The sequence below is a fragment of the Chaetodon auriga genome, chromosome 5, assembly GCF_051107435.1.
Source record: "Chaetodon auriga isolate fChaAug3 chromosome 5, fChaAug3.hap1, whole genome shotgun sequence".
NCBI lineage: Eukaryota > Metazoa > Chordata > Actinopteri > Chaetodontiformes > Chaetodontidae > Chaetodon > Chaetodon auriga.
Window position 1 is genome coordinate 18560357 of NC_135078.1, and position 21114 is coordinate 18581470.

General features: G+C 41.1%; 1 protein-coding gene across 4 annotated transcripts in view; it reads right to left on the reverse strand.

The window, feature by feature from the left end:
• The window catches only part of grid2 (glutamate receptor, ionotropic, delta 2), a 468077-nt gene that overhangs the window by 50049 nt on the left and 396914 nt on the right, over nucleotides 1-21114 (reverse strand). For all 4 annotated transcript variants that reach the window (XR_013077212.1, XM_076731585.1, XM_076731586.1 and 1 more), the window contains exons 12-13: nucleotides 17445-17583; nucleotides 10276-10471 (exon numbers count right to left, since the gene is read on the reverse strand). Coding sequence is in view for 3 of the 4 variants with exons in the window: in XM_076731585.1 (XP_076587700.1) it covers nucleotides 10276-10471; nucleotides 17445-17583 (335 nt within the window). In the remaining variant the exon portion in view is untranslated. The remainder of the gene's footprint in view (nucleotides 1-10275; nucleotides 10472-17444; nucleotides 17584-21114) is intronic.

Below are 21114 nucleotides of genomic sequence, written 5' to 3' on the forward strand. Positions count from 1 at the left end.
ACTGTGTTTTAAACAAACATGGCAAAATAAATTATTGTATCCAATGTACTGGAAACCAAGGACTACTTTTGTTAAGGCCATTTTCGAAAATAACGATTTGAAGTGCCTCAAAACAGTTGCAGGAAATGGTAGGACATCAAGTAATGGGCCAGCATGGAGGCGAAATAAAGCAACAACTCTGAGTTAACTCATTATAAAGGACAGCTTCTGTACAACGGGAAAGGTCCCATTAGTGGAGCACTGCTCATTAGGAGAGCCAGGTTTCCAGATGCACTGGAGACGCCATCCTTTAATCACTGAATTATTTGATTTGTGTTATAATTTTATTCAATTTTCCAAGACCGCCCCATCCAATGACAGAACTGGTCATTTGCTAAAACAGCTTTTTTTTTCTGTCTCACAGAGGTTTAATTTCCCACGTTGCTGCAGGTTACATAGGAGCGTCCTCTAGTGTGTACCAGTGTACACTGTGACATCACTTGGCAGTGTGGTCACAGGCGACACTTCTGACCACACACAATAGAGGGGAAACTTTGAGCCATAGAGGAACACTGCTTTTCAGTCAGCTATTAAATTATCCTGCAAAACAGGTTTATGTAGAAGATGTAGAAGATATTATTGTATTATCATAACAGTTTTGATGCAGACCAGTGAAGCAAAATTTGGAATTTCATTTCCATGCTGCATTCAGTGCTTCCTTTCTTTCACTCTGTCATTGAGTAGCCATGGACCTGCTTCTGTAATAACCTCTATCAATTTTTAGAACAAGTTCAATAACAGTACGTCCCTGTAGGAGTACTCCATCCCCCAATCTTAGTTTATCTCAGTGAGACTAAAGGCTGACGGTGCGCACACTCTCTGCTGAAAATCACAGAATTGAGACTAAAAATACAGAGTTTCTGCTGTCAGATATTCACTGTGTGTGCAGGCATGTCTGTCTTCATGCAGGCAGGAGGATACGCACAGACACACACACAGCCTAATGTAAACACGCAAGTAAACATGCAGCCACCTACACACACGCAATAAAACATCACATTAATTGCTGTCTCCATCCACTGACTTTCATTGATTTCTGTGTTAGCTGCTGTAATTATTACAGACTCAAGGGGTATAGCACAGGACAAAAGGGAATGAGAGAAAAACAGATATTGAGAGGCAGAGAGAGTGCATGAGAGGAGGAGAGGAAAAAGAACAGAATCCAGAGTAAGACGATTGTGTGGGTGTTAGATGGATTCTTGAGTCTTGGCTGGTAGAAGAGAGAGAAACAGATAAAAAGGCAATTAAGCTTCATTATTAGATATGGGGAGATAAGACAATGCAGATAAGAATACAGGAATAGATAATAGAATTATTTCTTTGCTTCCTTGTTTCACTCCTTTGTGCTGTTGTTAAAGCAAACATTTACTATCTCTTCTTCTTACTTCCCTCCTTTCTCTCCCTCTTGTCCTTTGACTCTATCACATCTCGCAAACAAGCCCGTTTTTAATCAATCGCCACAATTGCCAAGGGTGGTTCTAATCTTTCTTCCTCTATCACTCCACTTTTCTATCGAGCGTCTATCATTCCCTTATTCCAAACGTCTCTTTCAATCCTTACAGTCCCCTTTCTTTAATATGGCGAGTAAATTCTCCTTCTTCTGCATTCCTCTTCTCATCTGCTCTCCCTAAATCTGAGTCACAACACAGAAACACTGTCATCGCACAGGCACAGAATTGTAACAGCAGGAAAATATGTTTGCTGTTTGGGCTTGTTGTGTTGAATCCTAATGAGCTATCAGACTCTGCAGGAAAAGAGCTTTCTCTTATTCCTGTCAGGGTGATTTGCACTACTAGAAAATAGAAAATGAGAGAGCCCAGCAGCCAAAAGGCCATTTTCTGGTCTTAGCAGAGGCTGGGTTATTACAGAGGATATTGCAGCAGTCATACCCAGGCACAGTGACAGATATATATCAAGGCAGCATATGCCTCTGCAGAGATCTCATTCAAATCCAATAAAATACATGACAAACACATAAATATGACATTAATTTTTAAAGATCTAATGAAAATGGTCTTCTAGTCTTCCTGTCACTGCACTGTGTCATCACACTGGCTAAGGCACAAAAATCCCACAAGTATTTCCTGACTTCAAAAGAACAAACCAAGAACATGGGAGGAGGAAGGCAGGGAATTAAAGGGGCGACGGAGAGGAAGCGCGGGGAGGATGTTGCATGTTAGTGGGCACGTTTTTTAAGAGATACAAGACACATAGCTTTAGGCAACCTTAAGACCTGAAAGCTTTGTTCATGAAAAGTCAACCTCCCTCTCTCAACGAGAAAGCGCGAGGAATCACAAACACAGTCTGTGTCCTGCCAAACGAACACAGCTGGGCCACCCTGCTCGGTAACCTAGGCAACTCCCTGACCAATGGCTGGTTGGCAGGAGGTCTTTAAAAAACTGTGACACTGACACAAACACACACACACACACACACCCAGAGAGCACTGCTGCCTACAGATCTCTTGTTGACTGTGATTTGAGAGGGTAAACAGGTGTTAGAGAGGCCTCTCCAAGTTAAGAGCACACCGACACACACTCACACACACTCATGCACGCGCACACACGCACGCACACACATACACTGTGAAACACCCGGGTGGGGCTCATTTATATGCTCTGTTTAAACATCTTTCCCCATCCATCTTGCTGAACATTGCCTAGAGACGGCAGCGCAGTGTCAAAATCCTGAGACGCATCTACATGATTTTACCTGCGCGGTTTTTGTTTTTCCTCCATTAGGGAATAAGGACAGTGGTGAGACAACAGCTGGAGGGAAGAAAGAGATGGAGGAGAGGACTGAGAAAGGGAGGGAGAGGAGAAAGGTAGAAGATGAAGAGGACAGGGCCTGTGGTCTCTCACCATCACTCTCCCATGCCGTCTTCCCAAAGCTTAGTCTCTCTCTGTTGTGTTTACTTCCTAACAGCTACTCCCTCCATTAATCTCTCTCCCTGCGCTTCTGTCATCATTCTCACCAGCCTTCCTATTCCTCTTCCTTCTTCTCCTTGTTCTTCTGTCTGCCTCCCTTTATCACCCTCATATTTCCCGTATTAGTCATTCCTCTCCCTCCTTCTGTCTGCCCATCCACGTTTCACCCATTCTTTATATATTCTTCTATGTTTCTCTCTCATCCTGCCTCTTAGATTAATATAATATAAGCTGCGAGTAGTGAAGATTTACACTGAGGAAAAATATGACCTGGACCACTTAACGCATCATTGTCATTGAAGGAGGGGGCTCATTTGTAGTCAGACAAATTCTGCCTCTCTCTGTCTGTCTCCCACTAAATCCTCTCTAATGTTTGATTGTGTGTTTTTTTGCTTTTTTTTTTTTGTTGTTGTTGTTTGATGGCTTTTAGCCCCACTGATTAATGCACCCAAGAATCCATTAAAGAAACAGGAAAACAAACTTTATGTATTAGTAAAAGATGGTGTTTAAATCCACCCACATCCTCTATCTCTGTGCTTGTTCTCCTCAATCTCCTCTCTTTTTTTGTGCATTTTACACGTTCTCATTTCCTTGCCTACATTCTGACTCCATCTAGGTCCCTGTCGACAAATTCTGTGCCTCCACCCTTCCATCCTCCCCTCTTCTTTCTCACCCATCCACAGTAGCTTCCTCAATCGCTAGCCCTCTTTTCGCCCCTCGCTTCTCCCTTATTGCTCTCTCTTTCCACCTTAGATCTCCCAATTTCCTCCTTCTTGCTCCCCGAGCACCCATTCGCCATCCATATCATCTTCTCTTCCTCCCTTGATCTCTCCTCTGCTTTGTCTCAATCGTCCTCCAGAGTGCCATGATGGCCTCACCCAGGGCTGAAGGATCTAAGCAGGCCTTGGTTGATTTACCATCGGCTCTATCTGTCGGAGGAATCAGTGTAATGTTTATCATCATCACTGAAGTCATTATGGCAAATTGGTGAACGCTTATAGGCCCACATTACACAGCTCCTTCTTTCCAGTTTCGAGATGTATGTAGCAGAGGTGAAGAAATGATGGTAATTTTTATCATAATTTCAGGAGTCATTATGCTAAATGGGCAGATGGTGAGAGGGAGATATAAAGTGATGGGCTTGTTACAGAATTGAGATAAGCACTCTTAAGACAAGTGAAGAAATTTGCCAACAGTGAGGACAGCCACAAAGGTTAAATCCATGTCACAATGTCACAACATTAAACAAATCAAAAGAAGCGTATATCAATTGAATATAAGTGATAATACAACCTGAACGAACCCTGTGCGCTTCTGCTGATTGGTGTGCCCTTGTCAGATGAGCAGGTCAGATCCATGTCAGCATGCTCATCAATCAAAGCAAATTTCAAATTCAAATCAAGAAAATGTGTTTGTTTTTTTTTTTTTTTAGCTTGGAAAAGGTAGTTTTACAAATGGCAGCAGAATGCAAAAGCACCTTGACTGCGGTAAATTTCCTCTGTACAGTATAATCAAAATATGTACATATGTATGAGGCATGTAACTTCACACTCACTATTTCTGACACACCACTGCCTTTTTTTTCCTCCTGCTGTTCCTCAGCCTGAATTGGCAGTTAGATACGTGCTTGGGTGAAATTCTGAATTATCCATATTTGGCCAAAGGCTTACTTGTGCCGTTTAAAGCTGTTCAGTTCAAGGTTATGTTGGCAGGGTAGTAATTCACTGCTGCCATATTTAGCTATGAAAGTGTTATATGTCTTTGTTGAATAAGAGGACCTTTACCGTGCTTTCTTTACTTCTAGCCTTGACTTCAGTTAATGTTGCGGTGAAGGTTTCATTACAGGTTTTTTCTCCTTTTTAAGAAGCTCCCATCAATGTAAGACTTGGGGGTAATGATAATATATAGTGCGCAAGGACATGTGGGAAAAGACGCATTTTCTAAAGTGGAACCTTCCCATAGTGCAGCAGAAAGTCACACAGACAGAAAATCATTCAGACTGGCACTCCACTCAACTCTAAAATCACTCAGCAGTCATCAGAGACTCTTGAGGCCTGACAGAGAGTAGCTGTCATATATTCACACTGGGACACTTACATCAACTGAGTCAGGTACGTGTGTTCTTCTGCAACGACGTGTGTGTGTGTGTGTGTGTGTGTGTGTGTGTGTGTGTGTGTGTGTGTGTGTGTAAGCATGCAAATGTGAAAGTTTTAGTGGTTTGGGTGTCTAGTGATTTGTGTGTTTCTACGCATATATACGCATGCGTGTGCTGTGCGTGTCAGGACTTAAAAGCCACTCAGAGGAACATTTCCATTTCCCATTCCTGTATATGTTTAAGTCTCCTGTGGCTTCAGACAGAATCAGCTGTGACTAGAAAAACATCATCATAGGATAAAACACTTTAAAACGGGCATGTTATGTATGTGGCCTTTCACGCAACTATATTATTAATAAAAACACTGGAGAAGGGAACTAGATTCTTTGTAGGTTGAATCCAAACATAATGCATTACCATCTATACGCACCTAGTAGCGCTTGCACATAAAGTAGTCACTTATTACAATGTAGGCTATATGCTACAGGATATATAGCTACAGTATGTATACATTAACTGTATAATGCATGTGGAAAAAAAACAGTATGACATAGTACTGGATAAAGCTTTAATACTCTTGTAGCTGAGGGAGTTGCCATGTTCTACTGTCACTATATTTTTCCATTTTTATGGGAAATATATGATGCCTCTTATTATCAGCACATCTCATTGTGATCTGTGTCAGTGATTTACCAGTTCCAGTCGAGGGGGTTGCAGAGGTTAAGTGATTAAGAGGCTAAGTAACTGATACTTAATTTTAGTCATTACTTTTACAAGTCAGCACAACAGTCAAATGCTGAGCTGTCAGGAGTTGCTCAGCTAAAAGCCCTGCCTAATAACATCATGTACAAAAAGGACTGGGAGAAAAAACACTTTCTTTTCCCCCTTGAGACTGTGCAAGAATAAGTAGACAGCAAAGTTACGCATTGCCTTAAACGGAGACGCCATTATGTCAAACAGTGACATACAGCACACTCGTCTTTGATATATATGTGACACCAAGTTAATGAGATATCAAGTCTGAGGTGCAACACCTCTTAGTTTATTGAGCGCCTTGATCACTGACTGAAATAGGAGAGATGCGTATATTACCCCGTGACAGGCCTCAACCTGCAGCATTTTCCTGGCCTTGTGTGTGTGTTTGTGTGTGTATCAATGCTTGCATTCAGTGCTCATGACTGACGCAGTGTGTCAGTGCATGTGTATAGAGCATACTGCTTCACACATGAGAATATGTGTTTGTGTGTGCATGCGTGTTTCCACATATACATGCTTGTGTGTGTGTGTGTGTGTTTGTGTGTGTGTGTGTGTGTGTGTGTGTGCATGCGTATTTGTGCATGAGTGATACCAGAGACAGCTCAGACACTGACCCGTTCTGACATATAATATTATTCTGCTGCAGGGAATCGAAACTGAAAAGGAAGAAAATCCATAGTGCACAGGAGACAACGGTGACAGAGAGGAGCAAGAGGTTTATTGTGAAAGAGAAAAGGCCTGAGAGAAAGAGCGAGAGAGGAAGAGAGAACGCCGCATCGGGAAAGGGAGAGAGAGCATGACACTGAGGGGAAAAATATATCAAGTTCTTCACCTCACAGGAATCAAATATAGCAAAAGGGACTGGATTGAAGGAGACAAACACATCGAAATAAATCAAGTGGAGACAGAGAACAAAAGATGTCTGACTCACAGGCTCTGTTAATGACATCATGACCTCCCAAATAGCCTCTGGCTTGAAAGTGCTATTCCAGGTACTGTTCACTGGCTTCCAAATATATTTGTCAGTATGAGAAGAAATCATCACAGGTTGAAAGTGTCCACTTTGAAGGAATTTTTTCAGTGATTGTTTCAGTTTCCTAGCCATTAGGTGTGAACCCAGGCTTAGTTTATATGTCTCCTTTTAGCAGACCAGAACAACAGCTAAGAACAAGAGATCATTTAGCTTTGACATCTCCTTTACAATGGTAAAAATATATTTTAATTTTCTCTGAGAGGAAGATTTGTGTAAGATTTGAGTACTAAATGTGGAGGATGTTATAAATTTAAGTTAAATTTACAGTGATAGCACTATGCTTAGAATCATCTCATGATAATTAGAGTTTCACTGCAGGTTTAGATATACAATCAAACATGGCAACAGTGTCACTGCAGCAGAGAGAAAACATCAGCTGGTGTCACAATGCAGCTAAAACAGAGGGACGGGCATTAGTGTACCACTAGAGTGCACCCTGTAGCCTTTAACACAATGTAGACGAATAAGAGACTGACAGAGAGACTGAGGGTGATGCAGAAAGACAACATATAGAGAGATGGAAAAAGAAAGAGGAAAATATTGATAGGACGATAGTGTTGTGCAAGTAATCAGAACATAGAATGACAGTAACGCAGATAATCGCTGGTGCAGTGAAAGAGATGCAGGGGACAAACAACAAACAGAGAGGCAGTGTAAAATAAAGAGAGAGGAGAGAAAAACATCGAATCAAAAAAGACACAGTAAGAGGACAGAGGGAGCGGACGTCTGCCTCCCTCTCGCCTCCCCTCTCATTGCTGCTGTGCAGTGCTTGCTGCCACTCTGGACGTGTCACCTCTGCCATGTCGAATTTACCCATGAAATGTAGATCCTCTCTCCATCCTGCTTATGTCCAGCCTTTCATCTAGTTGTGTCTCCTGTGACTGTGACCTTTGTTTAAATGACTTACTCATCACAGAGCATTCAGTCTCAGTGGCTACTTAAAGAATTTGCATCAGGTGCTGCATTTAATGGTGCAATATGGAAGAGTTGGCCACCTGTTGAATTGCTACTGCAAGCCAACAGGGGGCGGTATATCACTAACTGCTGTTAGCTGGTTAGCTTGTAAGCAGCGCAGTTTGCGGTCGTATTGAAACGGCAGTCACCTTTTAGCTGCTCTTTTGGCTGCGGTGATGTAGCACTGATGTACACGCAGGGCAGAACTGAGTTTTCCCACCATTTCCTGCAGCCCATCAGTGGAAAACAACATAGGGTTTGACTTTGGTCTTGTTGACCTTTGTGTGACCATGACCTGTTGTTTCATTGCCTTCTGAGCATCGAACACTGTAACCACAGTGGTAATAGATCATAACAAACCACAAAGCCATGACATTTTCTAACATGGATTTGAAATGGACAGCTTATCCAGCAATTTCAATAAATGACACTGTGCTAGTCTATGATAATGATCTGGCTCCATGCATGCTCCCACAGTGCCTCACTTTTTTAATCCTCAATATTGAGCAGTCTTGCAGCAGAAATATTAATGTTTTAAAACAATTTTAGAAAATTCAAAGGGATTTTTTTTTATATCACTTTACAGATACTTAAAGACAGTTTGTTGATAGTTTGACACTTTTAGATGCTGAATGTGGTCAAGAATTTTGTGAGCCCTGCATTGAAGATACGGACATTAATTTTTATGTAGGACTTAACATGAAATTTGGATAATAATAATTATGCAAATTAGTAAGAAAATACAATAGAAAAACAGACATATGCATGCTAGTTCAGTGATATCAGAGGCTATGTGTGTTTTGTCAAGCTGGTGATGTCAAGTTGGATCCACATAATTGCCTTTACATACACACATAGAGCTCTGTTCAGCAGCGAAAGACTGACTGAATGATTTTGGTCAAACTACTTCTTAGTTATATGTGCTCAATAAACACCTCTGCCAACAAGCAATGTGTGTTAGTGAGTGTTAATAGTTGTGTGCTTTTACGCTGTTATGTGCCGCATTTATCTCATCATTTTAAAAACACCACCCGCCACTTTAATTACACCTCCCAACACTTCCAACGCTTCCAATGCTGGCTACGGTTCAAGTCTAATAGGGAGGAGGGATTAAGTGAGACCCTCACTGGAAGACAGAAGGATGAGGCAAACAGAAAGTGGGATGTGTGCAAATGAGATGCAGCAGTCAGGTATTTATGATGCTTGGTAATCACCAAGGGAATTAAGTATTTAACCATGCGCGTTCTATCTGTGTATCATTAACATCATTTAGATAGATTTATCCCCATCAGCAGAGGCCCCATAGCACGAGCTGTATGTAATAACAGGACTAAGGCTGAGCTGCGTAAGTAAGGATGCACTATATACCATATAAATACTCAGTCTGCTGTGACCACCAAATATAAACAGTGAGCAGCAATATCAGAAAACCTTGGATTTAAAAACAGTAGATACATTTTATCACAAAAGTGACTAAACATTTTGTTGCTTTTGCAAGAAACCTAAGAAATGAAAGAGGACACTCATGAACAGGCGAACAAAGAAGCATGAAAAGATTTGCTTCTTCGAGCAAACCTTTTGTCTTTTTATTTTAAAATTTAAGGGAAAAAAAGAGCTGGACAAATGAATGTGCTGGGTGTTTCTATTGGAGGAGACATCTCATCTCTATTGGTATCATTACATCACATATAGTGGTTAAATTATCCCTCTGTGCAAAACAATGTGAAGGTATTTACCAGCTGCCCATGTTATTCAGTGACAGCAGCACTTGCACAGTGTGTTGTGCCCTTGTCACATGACTTGTTTTTTGATTGGTTTAGACATTTAGCATAATGCTGGGCAGCAATGCTCTCGAGTGAAATTGATCCCAGGGAGAGAGAGATGAATCTTGCCGTGCGATCAAACCTTGAGACCCATCTGGTTTTCAGGGCAACGGTGAATGTTGATATGTCGGAATTCTAATTTGATCCCTGCTCTATTCATTTGTGGAAAACAGGTTTAATAAGATTGATTAACTGTCACTTGAATGACAACACTATCTGAAAGATGTGCGATACTGTAAATACAGCGTGTTTAAAAAGACTCAATATATGTTAGATTCAAAACTGTAAAACTGTGGAGACTGAAAATAGAAGTTGTGCAAATCCCAACCTCAGAGAACCGACGTCATTTTGTCATTCGGGTTGATTTCACAATATAAACAAATGCGTTTTAAAAAATAACAAGGTCAAATTTTGGCAAATGATGGCTTGAATGTGAATGCTTTGCACTGTGTAATGAATAATTGCTTTTGATTTTGCAGCCATTCTGCACCTGGTCCCCTGTATTCAAACCCCACAACAGGAGCCATTGGACTCCAGTGTTATTTTTACTAATCACAGTGACTTCACATGTGTCACCTTTCTGTAGCTTGGACCTGACAACTAATCATAGAAAACAAAAAAAACCAAACAAACAAAAAAAAGACCTACCTTGCGAATGCCTTCTTTGGACTCCTCAACGTTATTATCTGCTCCTCCAGTGCGATTAATCATGCGCCACATCTGGGAGTACATGGGATCTCTCTCAAAGGGGTTCATAGCCTTGGAGCGCACCTGATCATATACTGCGGAGTCCAGCACTGTACCATAAGGTAACTCTGTCTGCTTGGATAAGTCCTGGAGAGACCTGGAGAGAGACAAGCAGTGAAAAGAGTTAGTTTTCCAGCCATCCATTCATTGTGAGCACCATGCAGACTCTGCCTGAATGGTCAGCTTCATGGGGTTCAGTTCATCCCCTGGGTATTAATGTTGTGGCAAAACAGCAGTCACCTTCCAGCTGTTCTTTGATGGCTGTAGTTCTAGCAATGCTGAATGGAATAATGCCTCGTCTTCAAATGGTGAAAAGCATTAGCATTCACATAGATGCAAGAGTAAGTTAGGCAAAGGCTACTCGTGATGTAGACTGCAGCAGTTTTGAGGTAATGGTGTGGAATTCATGGAGGTCAAAGTGCTTGTAAGCTTGGTAAAACGGCAGCTCTGATGTCTTGCTTAAGGACAATACAGAGAGGTTTCAGTCTTTTACACACTCACATTAGTCTGGAAGCTCTACTGTATACATCAGCCGGTATTTAAAAAAAGAAATAATTTTTAAGTGTACACTTAGGATAAAATTAGAGTAATAAAACAAAAAAGAAGAACAGCATTTGCCCATTCGTTGACCTGGATTAAATCCCTAACTGTGGTGCTCCTGGCTTTGAAACAGCTTTTAAAAGGCCCGAAATTCATATCACATGATTGCACACTGGGCATGCGCATGCCAGTGTTTACCGTTTGCCTCCTGTGTATGCAGGCAGTGGCAGCATGACAAAACACAACTGCTGCAAGCAGATACAACAAAGATCAGCAAAGTCTGCAATTCGTTACCATGTTGAATTAACTGTCTGTGTCATCATTCCCAAAGCCTCTGTTTAGATTAGTCCAGACTACAATGCAATCCAGGAGTTTTGAAACCAAGACGAGGTCAGCAGCAATTCCCAAAGTTTCAGTTTTCAGGGTTCTAAAACACTGGAGCAGTGTGGACACGAGGTGTAAACGTAGCAAATGAGTGAGTTTTAAGACAAAAATGCATTAGTGTGGATGCAGCTTTAGAGTATGTTTGCAGGAGGGAACATGAATGATCAAGCCTTTGTTAGTGTAATTTGCGGTGATATCTGATTGGAATGGAGAGGAGACCATCGAACAGCACACATGACGCATTCACGATGCTGCCAGCTGCACAGGGGTTCATACAATCTCTTCTCCTATAAATGAATGATTTTATCTACAGTAAACTCTCCATGGGCCAAATGTGGGGGCTGGCAATGACATGTTATTGACATGAAATAAAAATAGAAAAATGGGGATTGGCCATGACCAACAAATGTGAGAAAAATGGGGGTGGAAAGCAGCTTAGACAGCAGCACTCACTGAATCCACATGGCATGCTAACTAAACACACTTCATATCGACAATTACAGCATGAAAAAAGGAGACACAAACAAAGAAATTTAAAAAAGAACAAGTCAGTCTGTCTTGTAATTTTTATTTCTCTCTCCTCCCGTCTCTTCTGCGCTACCCCTCACCCATAAATTGCCACCTCTGGGGGAATACACAAGCTATTGTTAATTATAACGCAACAGTGCTTGGGTTGCCTCTCAAAGAGTTTGGCCGCTGAGAAATGTAATGGAGAACCATTACAAGAACTAATTATGGTTTGTTTGTTAAATAGCTGCTACATGCCACCCATGGATTTGAGAGACACACATTTGTAAAAAAAACAAACAAAAAAACAAAAAAAAACATGCACACTAAAGCACTCAACATATCCTGTTTAATGAGGAACAATGAGTGGAAAGTAGCTTCTTTAATTTAGCTGTAATACACCCACAAAGCAGAGTTAACAATGGGCACAAATCAAAGTTGGCACTGTTTACATTATTACAAGGCTGCTCTCAAAGACAAAAACACATGCACACACAAAATAACACATTTAGACTTTTTGAGGAAGGTCACAGCTCTTGCGGTTCCTCTCACTCTCTCATGCCCTCCTCAGCTATGTCTCTGACCCGCTCTGAAAAAAGCAGCTTTGAAGATTTTAATGAACTTTGCTGTGAACATGAATCTTTTATTGGCGTCAATTAATCCTTGGCCTTAATAATCTCCCCACTCCACCACTCCCCTGCAACAACGTACGCCTGTCAGCACACTCTTTGGCCAGGATTTCCCCTTTGTGAATTGGTTTCACTGGGTAGTAACTCTGATCTTGTTATTTAATGGTGTGGGCATGTGCACTAGAGTAAGACAGGGAGAAACGTGTCATGTCTTAAACCTGAGTTGAGATTTTATTGAGACAAAAAAGAAAAAATGCATTAAAACTATAGGGATTTCATCAATCCTTTCAACTCACTGATATGAATAGAATTTTGTTAACGATGAAACAAGCCAAGAAGATAACAGAAGATGTAAAGGGTATGTATGCTGACCTGACGTACCAGATGGTTTGTTACACAGAACCATCTGGGAAGTCATCCATGGAAACTGTTTGGAAAAGGGCAGGCAATTTCAAGAAAAAATACTTGGCAGGTGATTGGATGAACCACCTGTCCATCCCTGTCTATCATGGGCTAACTTAAACTTCACTTCATCAGAGTAATGAACCATATGACTTAGTCGGAGAGCAAAGCTCTTGCCGGAGCCTGTCGGGAGAAGAGCGGAAACATATTTTCCATGGAGAAAAACCTTCAGTGCCGTTTTTTGCTTTTCTTTCAAAGAAGAAATACTCTCAAGTTCTGACACAACTGATGCTATAGCAGCATCACCGCTAACCTCATTAGGAGCAGCCATTGTTGTTTTTGAACAAACAGTAGCTTCTCTTGCTGTCAACGCACCTAAACCATGCCCACCAGTAGCTGCTAGCAGTTCCTCACAGGGTGCCGACTGATCCAGCCCACTGAGGTTCAGCCACAGACACATGGTAAACCTGGCAAGATGAATTCTGGCTAGCGGGATCTCGTGTGATCTTGCAAACCCAGCTGCCTCCCGAGGTAATTTGCATGCAGGATGGAGCCAAATGTCCAGTGTATTCCACAGCGATTGAAACCGTACTGCAGCTTCGGTCAAAATGAGATGCACAACTGGTTTGATTCACCTCTATCTGAGGAGACAGCTCGAAGCTCAAACTCCGTAAAAAGCTTGACAACAAAAACATATTTAAAAATTTATGAGGGGAATTGCGTTCTGCAGGTTTCAAAACCAAACAGCGTCTTTCCAAAATGCTCACAATAATATATGTGAGAAAAAAAAGAAATACAGTGCCCAATGTTCATCTTTACATAACTCCAAGATACAAAACATCCTTTAAAAGAGCTGTAATTTTGTTGAATTGAAAGCTGTTACAAAGAGCAGCCCCTGCTGCGGCTAAAAAGTACTACTGCATATGACATACTGTATTTCTGTGAAAATACAGAAGGATTTCATGTCATTTAAAGAAGGAGCACTTACAGCAAAAGTAGACAAAAAGGAAGAGAGGTGTTTACAATAACTCATTTTAATCAAACCACATTAACTCTGTCCGGATTTTAATTTAAAAAACACTGACACTGTTGTCCCCAGATTGATTACTCTGTGTGCGTTATGGAGATATGTATAAGAATTATGTGCTTAATTGTGTTCTTGGGTGTTTTGTGTTAATCAAGTGTGTGTGTGTGTGTGTGTGTGTGTGTGTGTGTGCGCGCGCTCATTTTGCAACCAATTATATTCCCCCTAAGCAGCTCAATGAGCAAGTAAATGGAGTGAAGAGCAGCTGAATGTATCCTATGACAAATAGTAAGTATGTATGTGTATGTGTGTACGTGTGTGTGTATGTGTGTGTGAGAGAGAGAGAGAGAGAGAGAGAGAGAGAGAGAGAGAGCATGTTAATCAGTATATACAGCATGTGTGTGCATATGTGATCGTCTGGTCAGCTGAAGTGGTGCTGAAATGCTTTTAGGAAAGAAAACTTTGCGAAGCTAAAAACTGTGTAAACTCTAAATGGAACATTGCGTACAGCTTAGTGGTTGTTTTGAGCTGATTTGTTTATTAATTTTTTTTCTGGAATGACTTGTGTTGCTATGCCACTTTGGCTGTTAAAAAATACGCTTACAGACAAATTATTCGTATTTAGGAAAGTCAAAGCGCGGGATTTTGTTTTTTCCATAGTTAAAATACAAAGATGATGGTGGCTCTTCAGTAGAGGAATTGATTTGGGTAAAGCTGGTAGAGCCTTGATCAGTTCATTGAAATCTTAACCAATGCTGTTTGACAGTACTGCAGACGGCTGTGCACCCTTGAACAACAATTCAAAGCTGCTTATATTTGTATTATTTGTAAATTTTGGAGGAGTTTGGAACCTGTTTGTTTTCTTTGTATGTGTCACATAATTAAAGCATTTGTAAGATTTTATGACTGACTATTATCTATATCGCATTGCCATTGTGCTTACTTAAGCTTCTCTTCTGTGAAAATGTCTACTGCTGCCAACAGTCACAGAGACACTGCTGTAACGATCCCTTTCGCACCAACAGGGGGCAATAAAGTGACAGTGTAACAGCAAATCTTGACTTCATGACTTGCGAGGCTTTACCAAATGAGCTGCTGCCAGTCGGACCAGTGGGACCACTCTGCTGTCTCGGCTGAACGTGGGGATGCAATATGCGTGCGCACACACAGAACAGTCACCAGACTCCATGAAGCTCAGACATACATGCGCACTAAAAGCACACAAACTCCTGAAAGACTTTACTGGCAATCGTTAACAACCTAAAAATATGACATCTTCTGGGTGACATTGGAGGCAGAAAAGGAAGGTTTTTATCCTCAATCCATCTTTCAATCTTCCCACCCTGACCAGTTCTTCCGCTCCATCTATTTCCTCTCTTTACAGGTGCCACCTTTTTTCTCACTTTTTTAACCACTTCAAAATCCATTTCTCATTCGGACTCATCGCCACGCCGCACACCCTTCCCCTCTCTCCTTTATGTCCTGCTTCTCTCCCCTCTTTCCTCTCCCCTTCTCTCCCCTTTTTCCCCTCAATCCGTCTCATCTTTTCCTCCACGCCATTCCTCTCTTTATTTCCACTTTATAATGTTTATACCGTTTTGTCTCTCTCTTTGTATCTTGTTCCCTTGCTCCCTCTCTTTGCCACTCTCCGCTGCCATCCCTCACTGTTTTCCTAAAGGATTCACACTGAAATTGAGGGAAAACATCCAAGCGTGAAATAGTCCAGAGAGGGTTCTGAACGCTCACTTGTTATTTCATTTCCAGGATGAAACAAGGGCATTAATACTTAAAAACCCTGTCTGTCTTGACGGCTCACTGAGACAGCAATGCCTCCATCCTTCCCCGGCCTTCTCTTCCTTTCCTGTCCGTGCATTTGCTTGCTTGCTCTTTTCTGTACTTAACTAATTCACTGTCCCAGTCACCCACTCACAAAACCCCCTCACTCTGTCTGCGTAACATGTTTTTCAAGTATTTATCAGATAAAAGTGAACACTAATCACAACATCCTGTCTTTTTTTGACGCTGGGCTGCTCTTAATCTCTCCATTAACGTGTTGTTATGCTTTACAATTACTCTCAGTTTATTTGGGTGTGTTCCTGCTCAGCGCCCACCCCACCACCCATCTTTGAAGGCCCAGGGCCATGCGGGTGCTGCTGTTTAGGGGATAATTATACCACTAATGACCCCAGAAGAGTCAACACATGAAAGATAATGCATTAAAATTTATGGAAATCCTTAATTAGCTCAATGGATGCTGAATGAGGCGGTAAACTGAGTGGCACTCATTAATGACAGCAAATTTAGGCAAAAACAACAAAAAAAAGAAAGGATAGAGAAAGGAAAATAATAAAAGCGCTTCTCTTTAAATATCTTCCAAGGGACGAGACAGAAGGACTAAAGGAATAAAGGAAATAGAGAAGAGTGGAGACAAAAGTAAAGGGAAAAGGAGGAGCTCTGCCAAAGACACAGAGAGACAAACTGACAGAAACAAATTAAGAGACAGATAGTGATGAGATTTAGAGAAATAAATGTTGTTTATTCCAAAGCCAAGCACAATTAACTGTGGCACTGCCGGGCATAGCGGATGCTTCGGCATGCTGATTAGTCCAATGAGAGATGAGCGTTTCCTAGTGCCACCAGGAGAGAAGCAGGCAAACATATTATCACAAGGATAGATAAACAGAGGGCACTGAGCTTAGGGAAATAATGTGTGTGTTACAGCGTGTGTGTGCATGTGTATGCATGTGTGTGCGTGTGTGGAGGGGGGGTAGAGACGAAAGCAGAAGGCTCCTCTCTGCCACTAGCCTGCGAGGAACATGCAGAAACACTCTTTTACTTTCTTCCACACTTTCTCTGTTTCTCCTTATCTTAATATCTTCAGACAGACGCAGATAGAGACAGTCCTGTTCCCATCACTTTTGGAGACATTACACTGACTTACATTCATTTACTGGAGACCATTACCATGACCACTACCTGCCTAAGCCTAAGCTTTACCCTAACACTAACACCAACTAATCTCCAGCCTAAAATGCAATTGATTTACATTATCTGGACTTGAGTTTTGTCCCCATAAGGAGGGCAAGTCCCCACAATGTGACTGTGTACATACATGGCCACACACACTCACTCATTTACACACACACACACACACACACACACACACACACACACACACACACACACACACACACACAGATATATCAAACTTGAGCCAGACAGGAAATTATTATTCTACAGTGGGGTGAAGGAGAGGGAGGTGCGAAAGGATGGAGAGAGGGGAAGGAAAGGATGTGGAAGTGTGTTTCTGTGTGTGTGTGTGTGTGTGTGTGTGCGTATAACTGCATGCATAGCTTAGATTCATTTGCATTATGGATTGTGTAGATGTGATGCGCGCCTTTAAATTGTAACTACACATAATAAATATTAATGATATGTAATAGTTGACAGATTTTAGTTCTTGTATCACAACACTGATACTATAATTAGTTTCAGAACTTATAGAAATTGAAGGCATAGAGGCAGATCTTAAAGCCAGCATGGTCACCACTGACAACAGAGGACAAAATCAGTTGGCTACTTACTGTATGGAGTTCTCTATGCGTGTGATGGTGAGGAAGGCTGCCAGATTGGCAGTATACGAGGAGATGACAATAAGAGCAAACATCCACCAAACGCCCATCATCATCCTCGTAGCTAGAGTGGTGTAGGGCACCTCTCCACCTTGGCGAAAAGAAAGAAAGAACAGAAAAACAATGAAAGTTAAAACCCACAGTAACAGAGAAAAGGTGTCACATCAACACATAGAAGCAACTCTGCTGCAGGAGGAAAAGCTGTTGAAACAGGAAAGCACATCCTGAAAGATTATGTCTGGATTAACAGATCTGATCTGATGCTTTGGCAGAGATCTGATCTTCACATTGCAGCATAAAGTGGGAGAAACTGCAGAGAATTGAATCTATGCTCTTTTAAAAAGACATCAAAAGAGCACATCTTTGCTATGTCTTTGGTATATGATGATATTTATATACTGAGGCAAAGGTGGCCTGTGTAAACTCTCTTTAACTCTCTGGAAATCCAAAAAGGCTTCATGAGCAACCACTGTCAAATCACCAGCAGGCACAGCTGTTCGGGACACGAGTTAGAAAATGTAGACTGCTATTGCAATAAATAATAAAATCATCTTCAAGCACGATCAATCAGAACAGAATGTGTGTGTGTGTGTGTGTGTGTGTGTGTGTGTGTGTGTATATATATATATATATACATATTCTTTTTTTAATCAGGAAGGACAAGTGAATGAAGTAAAGATAATTGTTTATGACAGATGATACGTGATAATTAAGTCTTATCAGAAAGTCTTTCGCTCTTAGACTCCACAGGGAGATTTTCTAATCGAGGGCATTGCCCTGAGCAGCAGCAAGATTAAGCCCCCTGTGGAGTCCAGTCACTGGTCGCGGTGGTGGCTGGCGCCTCTGTCGACTGATAGGCTGATGAGGATGATGGAATGAGGCAGAGAGAGAATCTTATTCAAAAAGACAGCAGTGAGATGACAGGCTAACGGTGAAGGTGTGTCGCTGTGCTATTGGATAAATGTGAACAGCTGATGAGAACAGCTGACATGTCAGTTGACGTCCACAGACGATGACAGCAAAGAAATTAAGAGTGGGCATGTGAGAGAGGAGCGAATGCAGGATGAGCCCTCAAATGCAGGTTTCAAACACTTGTGACAAAGATGTGTCATGGAGGCAGGACATATGCACTGACCAATAAACGTCATTGGCAATTTAATAATCATTCATTACACCAAACATCATCTTCTGCATTGTACGCCGATGTGGAAAAAAAAATCCATATAGACGCATATTGGATAACATATATACACCAGTACCAATACATCTGTGATGGACCAAATATCAGTCAGGCTCTAAATACTTGTCAGGTCTTCCCATTAGGATTTAATACTGCCTGCAGGACATCACAATGAAAAGTGGCATGTCCGTCTTCAAATCTAAAACCTCCTTATCCCCGCCTTGTGTTATAAACAGCTTTTGCGGCCTTGTGCTCTGAAAGCTTGTTGTGCTACAGTAAAAAGCTGACTGCCTTGGATTTGTGTGAGCTTCAAAAATGGCTGTCACTCTAACCCTCACAGAAACAGGATCTGTTTATTTGTACATTAACCAGGAAAGAAATAGCACACATTTATCTATGGCTTTTCCATTGTGCTCAGGGTGACTGTGGGCTAGCCTTTCTATTCATACACAACCTTGCATGCATTTATGCAAGCTTACTGACAATCACGCATGCACATATTTAGGTATGCATGCCAAATACACACAGATGCAGAGAGTTATGATTGATTTGCAGCCACTGAGGTTGTTCATATGTTTATTGAAGCCTGTTAGAAAGTGGTCTCATTCATCCTTGTGGCAGGGGATCACTGTTATGTCTCCTCAGACCAACAGATGCTCTCCTCGCTCCCACTTCCTCCAGCTCAGACTCAATAATATATGTGACACCCACGTAATCCCATGTTTCCTTTATCTTGCGCCCCTTTCTCTTTCTCCACTGTATTCTTGCGCTTTCCATCTTCCTTTCAGGCCCTTTCTGCATCGCTTATAGCATTTGATTTAATTCAAATTTCTTATCTCTCTCCCTCTCTCTTTGTGGGTTTACTTTCTCAGGCAACACATTTGTTGTTGACATCAGGTTTTACCACAAGCCCAAAGGCAGAATAATGTGTAGTACTGTACTCTACATTCAACTCAAATAATCCCTGTAAATGTTTGCTTGTGTCTTTTTCTGCCATATGTCTGTCTATGCCATATGCTTTTATGCAGAATTACATGAGATCTTGAGTTCTGTTCTGTGCTTTAAGATGTGTTGATCTTTCATGGGTCTTTGAATATTTTCCTTGCAGAGAGTCACATGTACAGTACCGTGGATATGAAATCATTCTTTTTGTTTCATCTGGCATTTATTCTATCAGGTATCCTAAATGAGATTGACATCTCTCTTTGAAGGCAGATCAGAAAAGAACAGGGGAACAAGTCAAATCCAGATTAAAAAAAAATTACACAATACAAAAGTGCAATTTCTAAACTGTGACTCACTTCACTCTTTTCTCTATATTTGTCATTTAAAATGCTATTCAAGCTTTCACAAAGTTATGTAAGTACTTAAATACATAGAAAATAAAGCAAAGTATCTGCTTTTACATCAAATGGTTTTCAGAGAAAGACTATCTACAATACATGCCTATCAATTATAATATAATAAATATGTAAATAATGTTTTTGATAAAGTTTATGCAGTTAACTATTCATGAGAAATAATTGCAGATTTAGTGGTGGGATGATGAATTGAATCTTTTCCAAGGATGAATGCAACCAGCAGGCACAGATGCTTTTTCTCACAACGTGGTCTGCCAAAAACGTCCAAATATATGCCAAACCGTGACTGCACTATCTTGGACTTCAATAGCTTCTAAAATATGACCTTTGTGAATCATTCCACCCGCAGAAGGTATTTGGGGATTTTGGGTTTCATACTGGCAATATCCATGGAGGACCAATTTAGTTACCAGAATAAACCTATTGTCAGGTCTCAGAACTATTTTCATGTTGATTTCTGGCTGCACAAGTGAGTTTTATAAAATATTTAATACAGTTGGGAAAATGACTGCTGTGTTCCGGCATCTAAATGTCCCAAAACTTGATGGTGGGCAGACTTCTGTCAGGTTCTTTTAGATGTTTTATAGTTCTCTCTGTCCCTGGACAATGTGTAAATCAAATCAAGATAAACTACAACAGACTTTTTGAGAAGGTCATTTCATTTCCTGCTCTAAATACGTGTGTGTGTGTGTGTGTGTGTGAGAGAGAGAGAGAGAGAGAGAGAGAGAGAGGTAACATCTTTGTAAGATATTGTATAAGCTCAGATTTATGAAGCTCAATAAAACTGAACAATGAGAAGTAGGTTGAAAAGTCCCTTAACATGATTTATTCAAAAACTGCTCTGGCATTGATTTTAAAGGCTCCAAAATGTCAGAACTTCTCTCAAAGATTCTTTCCGATGGACGTGGACAACAGCTCTTAAAATGCTGGTAAAATAGTGAGGTGTACAGTACTTGATGTTCCTCACATGCTGTCAGGGTCTGTCTCACTCTATGACCTTGTTAGTGAAGAAAAAGCGTACGTGGTTTCATGGTTCTTACTTACACCTTGTTGTATAATATTGTGAGACTAAAATTTTCAG